Raw genomic sequence first — 11,450 nt, forward strand, 5'->3', positions numbered from 1 at the left:
GTGTCCTAGAAGAAAATCAGCCTGACTAGCATCTGTACTGCTTCTTTCTCAGACAGTGTCCCCACTGTAATATAGTTCCATGCTATAAAGAGACTGCTATGGAGTGGAAAACAGAATCCTTTGCAGCAATATAGGATTGACTAGCGTTGCACAAGAGCTCTAAAAACAGTCTTGGGACTTCCGTTGGACTGCTATGAATATATCTGTAATATGATGAGGCTAGCAAAGAGTTTTAAGTGCTGTATCATCAGCCCCATTGGACTGCTGCTATTTAATCTAAAGTCACACTGAAAAGGAATCCCTCTAACTTCTAGTGGAATGAAAGTATTCTGCTCATGTTTAATTTGTTTAGCAGCAAGCTCTGATTAGCTTTCCTCTACTGTCTAGAGGCCTAGAACTATATATTGTTTTTGTGTATTACTTGTGCTGTAGAAACTATACAGTGTTACTTTATTGCTGCTAGACACTGGAGATTTTCCCTTAGCTCATACAGGAAAGTAGTTGGTTTTAGATCCATCTCAGAGCTCAATAGATTGCTAAAAGCCATATTCTGATCCCCCAACCCCTGTTGCATAACACCTTAGGGTCCAATCCTGCAAACACATATGTACATGTTTAACTTTACTATGGTTAGCAGTCCCATGGAGAATAGGGGCATGTGGCACCCAGTCCTACAATTCCCAACTCTACAACTGACTTCTTTGAGAAACTCTAGTTTTGTATCCCTCTTACAGCTTCACTAATGTAATTAGAGTCAAGAGTTATTTAGCACTTGAGTACCCGATTCTTGGCTCATGTACAGCAGTCTTCTGCTAATGTAACTCCACTGACTTCAAAGGAGTTATTTTCATCACAGCAAATCAACAGTCAGATCAGAATCAGGCCAAGTTGTTCTCATAGGGGTTGGTTACATGTTGTTCCCAAGTCTGTATTATAATCTGGGAGTCCTTCCTAGAATTTTCAATTATAATATTGGAGTAATTCCTTTCAGGTGGGTGATGGCACAATTTATATTTAATCTTACCACAACCAACTGCCAGCTTCAACTATGTGTTGATTCAACTTCGTCAGTGTTGCTAGAAGTAGCTTAATGTCAGTGACAGTAGAAATCTGTATGGCACATGATCTTTGTAGCATCAACAGGTGTTCACACCCACCAGCTGTGCAAAAGGTTATATCCCAAATCTTTGTAAATTCAGTGAGGATATTTCTCTATTCTACTGGTGTTGTTAATACTGGATTTCATTGTGAGGCAGAAGTTGTGCAATTAAAGAGATAGCTACATATCAGTCTATTCACTCTGATAGCAAGTGAATGTTAGGTCATTAGGAATTTTCAGTGGAAATGTTTTTTTGATGGAAAATGCAGTTTCCCATGGAAAATTTCAATTTTGCTGAAATGTTTCAGTTTTCCATTGGGAAAATCTAAATGAAATATTTTATTTCAGGTCAGGTCATCCCAAATCAAAATATTTTGGTTTCTTATACTGAAGGGGAACATTTCATTTCCAGTCAGTTTGACATTAATCTGTGACTTCCTGAGCTGCTGCAGTGACTAGTCAGTGATGTAGTTTGGTATTGTTATGTCCCCAGTCTCTTCTATGGGCTGGGCTCCCCAGGTAGACTACTTCTTCCATGATGTATGCAGTCTCTTCTCTGGTTAAACCATTCTGGTGTATCGTGGGAGTCCCAAGATCACGGTGCATCATGGGTGATGTAGTCTGGCCAGGGAGCCTGGCCCATAAAGATCAAAGGGGGCATGAGGCATTCAAACTATAGCTCCCATAATTCACCACCACAGCTCAGAAGGACACAGTTCAATGTCAACATGAGCCAAAACAACACGTTTCAATTTAGTTTGACAAACCAAAACATTTCCAAATTCAAATTTTTCAGAACTTTCTGTTCCTCAAGATATTTTGATATTTACACTTTTCATTTCTATTCAGGATTAAAATAAATGTTGAAATATTGGCATTTCCCTGAGACAAATTTTTGACTACCTCTCATGAACATTTAGCCATATCCAAGGTCAAGAGAAATATGTACAACAAATGGCAAAATGAGAAAAGAATTTTTCTCCTGTAATATATTTAACTAACTTCGTGAGCCAAATTCTTCTCTCCATTACACCAGAGCAGAGTAAATCTAGAGTGACTCTATTCAAATTAGCAGACTTACACTAAAGCACATTCTATCTTATGAACTTATATGGCCTCCACTAGTATCGTATCTGAGTGCCTCACAATCTCTTAATGTATCTACCTTCTTAACATCCCTGTAAGACAGGGTGTTATTATCATCCCCGACATACTGATGGGGAACTGAGGGGCAGATACTAAGTGACTTTCCCAAGATCACAGAGAAATTCTGAGGCAGGTCAGGGAATTGAACCAACCCCAAGATAACCCTCTAACCACTGGAATATCCTTCCTTTCCTTTCCCTGAGCTATTCTCAGGTGTGTGGTGTGCAACCTACACCATTCTTTTGAATGATTTTCTCCACAGGCTGTATGGGGATGGGTTGGAAGCAGAGCCATGCCTCTGTCCCTCTTATGCACATCAGGGCGCACTGAGGGAGCAGTCCCTGTATTCAGGGACTGATGGGTCCTTACACTGGTCATCATGCAAGGCAGGAAGGCTTCCTGTGGGTGTCACTTCACCCCCATGCACCTGAATAAAAGCCAGCCACAATCTGGCTCTTCAAGATGAGAACTTGTGTCAAGAAGTAAAGGGTCTTGAGCAAAATGCCAGAGTGATCCCCTAATCATTATGAAAAGTGCTATGAGACATTTACCTTCCTTCTGCATGGCTGGCAGCTGTGGGGAGGGGAGACCTCAATTTAACAAGTCATCTGAACTTGAATTTATCTTTCTCCCCATTGGCAACTTAGAGTCCTACCAAGAGAGCTATGCTGACAAATCCTGATGCAGTTGAGAACATTTCAGAATTTTTAAATAAATGAATCGGTAGAAAACATTTTTGAAGTTTCCACTGCATTGTAGATTGGCAACACTAAGGGACTGATCCTGCAATTCTTTGAGGCCTAATCCAAGGCCAACTGACAAGAAAGAAGATCAGGGCATGGGCAATTCAAGAATGCAGCATCAGGCCCTTGGTGATTCTGTGGCTTTTGATACCATGAACTAGCATAAAAGTTTCAGAGGAACAAAGTGAATTTTAAAAGTTAAAATTAGGCTTGGAAGTTGAGATTCATTAAAATGAACTGAGAACTATATAGCTTCAGTCTGGATATTGATAAAACATTATCTTCTATTTTATTAACAAATATTGTAATTCTGTTTACTTGTTGGGGATGACACGTTATTTTCACTTTCCATCTCTATTCCTGCCATTTTAAATCTGCTGTCAGTTGAGGGATCAGTTGACCTTCACATCAAAGAAAGCTCCCAATGTTAAACTATAGAAGACCGTTCTGTGGCAAACTGACTTTGTAGCATCAGATGTGATGCTACAAATCATCAGATGTGAGGATTTGAAAGATTAATATCCCAGAAAAACTGAAATAGAACATTAATATACAGCACCAGAGAAGAGAAATCTATTCTTTGTAATAAATTTGATAAGCAAAATAAAAAGACTTTTAAAAATACATAAGCATGAACATAACACATCTCTCTTCATATCCTAAGCAGGAATAAGTAGATTAAATACATAAAATATATTTAATCATATCTATATTTTCTAGAAACTCGTACGTCCAGGTACAAGAGAGCGCATGTAATGAGTCTAGAGACTAAGGACAAGATTCTTAAAATGGTATGGTTAAATTAAGGCTTCTAAACTCATATTTAGATATTTAAATAAGTACCTGATTTTCAAAAGCGCTAAGCACCCAGCAGTTCCCATTGACTTCACTGGGTTATCAGCATGTTTGAAAATCAGGCTATTAACTTAGGCCTTACATCCTCAGTTGTATTTAAGCACCTTATTCCCATTGAAATCAATTGGAGATAAGGACCTAACTACCTTTGAGGGTCTAGATCAAGGTGCCTAAATATGGATACAGAAGACTTAATTTAGGCACCCAGTGTTTAAAATTTTGGCCCAAGTCCACAGATTATTTATTAATTATTATTATTATTAAATATTTATATTGTGGTAGCACCTAAAGGTCACCAAAAGGTTGGGCCCCATTGTCCTAGCCTCTGTACAAGCAAATGATAAATAATAGTCCCTGTTTCAAACACTTTGCAACCTGAAAGACAAGACAAGACTAACAGGTGGCTGGCACAAACAGGCAGGCTGAGGTGGGGAAGGGGAGATGGGGTGACACATTCTTAGCTGGTCTGTGGCAGTGATCACAGAAGACAAATCTGCATGAATTAAAAAGAGGGACTTCCATAATGTTTTAGCTTGTGACTCTGGAGAGGAAGAAGAAAAGAAGCTCAACTTCCACTAAAAACAAAACAAAACAAGAGGATTCTGTGCATGCGATCTGAGGGTCAGAACAATGAATGTGCATATTAGTCTGAAATTTATATTCAGGTAGGGAAAATAATGTGTCATTGCTCCCTGTGCTAGGGTCTTCTGTGGCTGAGTGGCCTAGCGGCTAGATTGCTGGTCTTGCGGTCTGTAAGGCCAGAGGGGATGATAGGGGGACTTGGGCCCTACCTCTCTATTGGGTCCCAGCCCAGGACCTTGTGTAGTTTAACTCCTAAACAGGGGATATGAGTCTCCCTCACAGTGGGGGGCAGGATAGCAGTCAAGACCAGTTTCCCTGGGCTAATTCCTACAAGGGAAAGAATTTTCTGTAGTATCTGGCTGATGAATCTTGCCCATATGCTCAGGGTTTAGCTGATCACCATATTTGGGGTCGGGAAGGAATTTTCCTCCAGGGTAGATTGGAAGGCCCTGGAGGTTTTTCGCCTTCCTCTGTAGCATGGGGCACGGGTCACTTGCTGGAGGATTCTCTGCTCCTTGAGGTCTTCAAACTACAATTGAGGACTTCAATAGCACAGATATAGGTGTGAGGTCTTTTTTAGGAGTGGTGGGTGAAATTCTGTGGCCTGCATTGTGCAGGAGGTCAGACTAGATGATCATAATGGTCCCTTCTGGCCTAAATATCTAAAAAAAAAAAAGTTTCTTTAGTATGGGCCATGGCCCTGCTAGTCCTGTTGCACCGCAGTTGGGGTTTATTTGCAGGCTCCTCTTGGTGGGAGGAGCTTCACTTGCCTTAAGTGGCTGCTGGCTGGCAGGTCATTGATTCATCCCTTTCGGGCAGGCAGACAGAGAGCCCCTGCCTCCTCACCAGTCAGCCCCAAACGGAGCCAGGCTCCCTTCTTTTATCCCCCACCCCCAAGCGTGGCATTGGCTGAAGATATGGCAGGGCGAGACTAGCTGTACCCAAAGGTTTTCTTTAACTCCCGCTGTACTGGACAGCAGTTTCTGCTCCCTCACACTCCCCCTAAAAAAAGCAAGAGAGAAGAATGGTATTTAGATTCGAGGTATAAAACCAGATTACACAGATTACCATACCTTACCATACATTTTAAGAGCGGGCAAGTCTTCACTTCTGTTTATTCTGATTGTCAGATAGCCATCTATAACTACATATAGGCAGTGAGAAATTGGCTGCAATAATTGAATTACATAACTGAATGGTAAATAAGAAGATTGCACATAAATATCGTGCATTACACACAAATGTCCCTGGACAGTAGGCAGTCCTCATATTTTGTGGGGCCCAAAACTGGACAGTACTGTGTCCAGTTTTGGGCCCCACACTACAAGAAGGATGTGGATAAATTGGAGGGAGTCCAGCGAAGGGCAACAAAAATGATTAGGGGTCTAGAACACATGACTTATGAGGAGAGGCTGAGGGAGCTGGGATTGTTTAGCCTGCAGAAGAGAAGAATGAGGGGGGATTTGATAGCTGCTTTCAACTACCTGAAAGGGGGTTCCAAAGAGGATGGCTCTAGACTGTTCTCAATGGTAGCAGATGACAGAACGAGGAGTAATGGTCTCAAGTTGCAGTGGGGGAGGTTTAGATTGGATATTAGGAAAAACTTTTTCACTATGAGGGTGGTGAAACACTGGAATGCGTTACCTAGGGAGGTGGTAGAATCTCCTTCCTTAGAGGTTTTTAAGGTCAGGCTTGACAAAGCCCTGGCTGGGATGATTTAACTGGGAATTGGTCCTGCTTCGAGCAGGGGGTTGGACTAGATGCCCTTCTGGGGTCCCTTCCAACCCTGATATTCTATGATTCTATGATTTGTCAACACATAACTCTTCTGTGTAATCATAACACCCTACCTTTCTTCTCATTTGGTTCCAAACTGTGCAAAACACTGTCCCACCCAGCAGAGTTCTCTGCTGCAAACTAAACTTGAGGCCAAATTAATCCCTGATGTAATTCCATCAGGTTCAATTTGTTCTAGGGACAGAACATCTATAGATTGATCCAATGGCCTCATGAGGGAGCTGTCTCCATCATTCAGCAGCCAGTATCAGTGGATAAAGAAGACAAGCTGCATATGTCCTAAAACTGCTGAAGTTACCAAACTGGGATTGGTTGTTGTGAGGACATTCCCCTACCTTGTGAGGCCCACATAAGGGCCAACCAGAATTGCAGTCCCTCCTCAGTGGACTGCAGACTCCTTCACTAGTCACTCTAGGGTGCCAAGGGTTCCCACACCTCAAAGGGAGCCAGGAAGGGTAAAAAAAAGGTGGAGTCATGGATTTGTGTCCCTTATGTGCTGGCTATAGAGTACACTGCACTTCATGAGGTGGTATAACCTTAAGTGTGCGTAACCATGGGGTGGTGTAACCTGTTCGTTGCAGGTTCCCCTGCTCTGCCTGATCCACAGAAAATATATCGTTTATACTCGTTCATAAGCTGAATATTTTTAGTAAAAAAGTGATGCATCAAAGAGCGGGGGTCGGCTTATAAACGGGTCTACACCAAAATGTGATGATTTTAAACTCTATGGAATCATTGAATTGAATATCTAATACATTGTCATTTTGTTTACCTGGAAAGTCTGCAGGCATGGAGCCCCTCAGCTCCCCGTGGCTGCGGTTCACCGCGGCCACAGGGAGCTGAGGGGCTCCATGCCTGTAGACGCTCCAAGTAAACAAAACGTCCTGACCCACCAGCAGCTTACCCTGACGGGCTGGGAGCCAAAGTTTGCCAACCCATTTTTTGATGTCAATACTGCAGCCTTTTAAAGTTGCAAAGGCTCTGTTTAGTGGATTAGATTGGCTTGAAAGGAATACTAAAAGAGCAATGCCGCAGAACTGCAAGACATTTGACCAATGCATTCCACAAAATGCTCTGCCTTACAAGCCAATCAGAAAAATACAATGAATGATAGTACTATGGCACTGGTGTCCGTCCGCTACTATGTAATTTGATCTCTTCTACCAATGGACCGCATAAGTCTCGAGCCAATATGAAAATATAATGTGCAGAATCAATGGAATCTCTAATAAAATTAAAATAGCCTGTTATCCCCACAGACATGCCAATCTACAGGGCTGCTTTGAAATAAACAAAGAACAATAATAATTTGACAGTGATAAAGCAGGTGACATTCCTATATAAAGTCCTACAAAATCTATAACTACAATACTAATAATAATTTATTTTCATACCAGTATTTAAAATGAACAACGATGAAATCAAAAGAAAAAGGTCTGCTTATCACGCAGCGTTCGAACTGAAAGTTGTTGAATATGCAGAAGCAAACAATAATTGCACCGCTGCTTGTGAATTCTGTATCAATGAGAAGCAAGTCAAAGAAAGGCGAAAAAATAAAACAACACTAAGAGACATGCCAAGAAGCAAGAAAAAATGTCCAACGAGGTGCACTTCATTTACTGAGCTGGAGAAAGATCTCAATAATTGGGCTGTTGAATGTCCACAAAATGGGTAGATCGTCACTAGAACTGGAATTCGTCTGCATGCTCTGCAAATGTCGAAAGACGACAAATACAAGTCAGTAAAGCCATCAATGTTTGTTGCATCAGCGGGTTGGTGAACTTGCTTCATGAACCATCATGGTCTCTGTCTTCGTCAGTGAACAAAGATAATGCAAAAGCTGCCGAGACATCTGGAAGAAAAAATCGAATCTTTCCAAAGGTTTATTATAAAATATCAAAAGGACTATGCATTTGAACTCTCACAAATAGGAAATATGGATGAAACACCGATGACATTCGATCTCCCGAGCAACAGAACGGTAACCGGTGTTGGTGAAAAAACAGTTTTAATTAAAACCACTGGCCATGAAAAAATCCATTTTATGGTGATTTTATCGTGTTTGGCAAATGAATCAAAGCTCCCTCCTGTTGTTATTTTTAAAAGAAAAGCCTTGCCTAAAAGCATGAAATTTCCTGCTGGTGTCATCGTATGTACACATGAAAAGGGATGGATGGATGAAAGTGGGACTATTGAATGGCTGGGAAAAGTGTGGAATAAGAGACCAGGAGCACTTTTCAAGAAACCTGCTATGCTCATCTGGGACATGTTCAGGGCACACAAGACAGATGAGGTGAAAAATGTGGCCAAAAATATGAAAACTACTTTGGCTGTAATACCTAGAGGCTTAACTTCAGTTCTACAAGCGCTTGATGTCTGCCTGATCAAACCCTTTAAAGACAGGCTACACAAAATGTGGTCTGAATGGATGTGCTCAGGCATGGTGAAGTTGACAAAAGGCAGGAATCTTATGAAGCCCGAAATCAATCTGGTCGCCCAGTGGATCAAGGACACATGGGTGTCCATTCCCTCGGAAATGATAAAAAAATCTTTCAGGAAATGCTGTATCAGCAATGCACTCGACGGTTCAGAAGATGACGGCACAACAAAGGCTGATGATGAGAAGGAATCTGAGTCTGAAGACGACACTGCCGACATCTACAATGACAATGCATGTGCAGCTGTGACTGAAGCCGAGTTTAATGAACTATTTGGTGAATCAGAGACTGATTCAGACTTCGAAGGATTTTAAGACTTTTTAAAGTCTCATTTTGTTCTAAGTTACTTGTTTTAAATATCCATTTACTGATTTTACATAGTAACTGTAATTTTGAAGGTGAATACATATTTGTTCAGTTATGATTCTAACAACAACAGGTTTTTCGTTAGATTACATTAAAATAACTCTAGCAAAACTTTTGAGTGTTTCTTGTGGAAATTGATGCACCACTTCCCGCAGCTCCCATTGGCTGGGAACGGCAAACTACGGCCACTAGAAGCTGAGGGGCTCTGTGCCTGGGAACACTCCAGGTAAACAAAACATCCAGGCCCGCTAGCGGCTTACCCTAATGGGCCAGGAGCCAAAGTTTGCCAACCTCTGAAATATAGGGTCGGCTTATGAAAGGGTCGTATAGTTTTTGCTATTTTTACCTAACCATCTTGGGGGGTCGGCTTATAAACGAATGGGCTAATGAATGAGTATATATGGGTAAGTCTTTTACAGCCCCACCTAGGGAGCTTCAGCTCATGCTTTCAGTTCTGGAGGTTCCCAGTTCAATCCCTGGTGTGTCAGCCAAGATTGCAGCCATCCCACGTGCTCCCCCTGTGCACTGGGGAGCCCCAGAAGTCATTCTGCAGCTCTGAGACAGAGTCCTCTCTGGGGAATGTGGGTTCCACCCCACCCACAAAGCAGGATTGTGCCTGAATGCCACTATCAAGTCCTAAATGATTTAGTAACTCATTAGTATCCCCCAAGGACTCATATCTGGCTATGGAGGCAGTGCAGACCAGAAGGCTGAGTCCTAGTTAATTACCTTTCTAGCTAATGTGTCTGCTTTTGTAGGCAGCACTTACAGCTGAATTGCATATTTTTTGGCTTCACTATTTTTACATGGGAAATGTTTGAATAAGCTTAGTACACGAGCAAGCTGCCTGGAAACATCTTCCTTTGGTAGGAAACAGAATGAGAGGTTCATGAGGCAGTTAGTCGAACCTCCTAACACGAGAAGATGCACAAAAATGGCACCATGTAAGGGTAAGGAGAAGAAGGAAGAGCAGGTCATCATCTTAGGACCGCAGGCTGCCAAAGGGGAAAATGTGTTTGGTGACTGCCATATCTTTGCTTCCTTCAATGACACTTTTGTCCATGTAACTGATCTCTGTGGCAAGGAACCCATCTGCCGAGTGACTGGTGGTATGAAGGTGAAGGCCGACAGAGACGAGCCTTTGCCCTATGCTGCTATGTTGGCAGCCCAGGATGTTGCCCAGTGGTGCAAGGAGCTGGGCATCACTGCCCTTCACATCAAGCTGCGAGCTACATGTGGAAATAGGACCAAGACTCCTGGACCTGGTGCCCAGTCAGCCCTCAGAGCTCTCGCTCGTTCTGGAATGAAGATTGGGCGCATTGAGGATGTCACCCCCATCCCCTCTGACAGCACTCGCAGAAAGGGTGATCGCCTGGGTCATCGTCTGTAAACAGTGGCTGGCTTTTGTTTCACCATTAAATCTCTCAAAGAAAACAAACAAACAAACAAAAAAAACCCCAAAAAACACTACATTGTAAACCCCACTGAAGAAAATTACACTGAATTTCCCCTTAGATGTGTTACCAGGGTTTTTAGTCTGCTCTTGTCATCTAAGGGGGAGATTGTAAAATTGCTCTTGGTTTTATTGTTTCCATTACCACAAAGTAACTTATTATCCAACTACAGGGGAATTATCATGTTGTTTTGGCCATGAGGATATGGAGTTAAAAAAAGCGTTAAAGTTCCAGTTAACTGGTAGTCACTTTAGAAAATTGTAGCCATTATGTCTCCTTTCTTAGTCTAAGGGTCTTGGGTTTCCTTGCCCTAACCCTACTTGCCAGTTGTGGGGTTTTTGCTACTGATCCTACGGTTATTAGTAGCGAGAGAATCATCTTTTACCCAAAAGGTAAAACAAAATTAAGAAATGACAATACTGACCACTAATATAGCCACATGCTACCAAACAGTCACAAAACCTGTGTTGTGTGTGATACTATATCATTTCCTTCACTTTGTCCCATAATTATAATGATAGTTATAGATTTTAAAGGCCAGAAGGGACCACTGTGATAATCTCTAAGCTGATCTCGTTAATGCAGGCCATAGAATTTCAGTATTCTTTAGAGACAGAGATTGTGATAATCAGGCTCCTGCTGGGTTTAGATTGGAATCAGCTGATCATTTTGGTCACATAGGACTCCCCAGCATCCTTTGTTTTGAATGATCACAAGCTTCAACTTCCTTTCACACTACTGATGGTTGGTTTGTTGCCAACTACTGTGGTCTGACGATTGCAGGAGCAGCTCACGTAGCTCTAATAGAAATGAGAAAGAACTAAAGAGAGGAACTCTACACTAGTAAGAAGCACCTCCCAAACCCCACCGTGTTGTTCGAGTGAGCTTCATTCTCTTGTGACACTGCCCCTTAGACTCATTCCATACATGATAAAGGCACAGTAGAGATGTAACTGCTAACCACAAGTAG

General features: G+C 42.0%; 1 protein-coding gene across 1 annotated transcript; it reads left to right on the forward strand.

Moving 5' to 3' along the window:
• The first annotated feature begins 9,954 nt into the window (after window positions 1–9,954).
• On the forward strand, window positions 9,955–10,446 carry LOC125633216 (small ribosomal subunit protein uS11-like). Its single transcript, XM_048842202.2, has one exon. The coding sequence runs from the start codon at window positions 9,961–9,963 to the stop codon at window positions 10,414–10,416; it is 456 nt and encodes a 151-aa protein (XP_048698159.1). The 5' UTR covers window positions 9,955–9,960; the 3' UTR covers window positions 10,417–10,446.
• Window positions 10,447–11,450: the final 1,004 nt, after the last annotated feature.

Source organism: Caretta caretta, chromosome 3, assembly GCF_965140235.1.
Source record: "Caretta caretta isolate rCarCar2 chromosome 3, rCarCar1.hap1, whole genome shotgun sequence".
Lineage (NCBI taxonomy): Eukaryota > Metazoa > Chordata > Testudines > Cheloniidae > Caretta > Caretta caretta.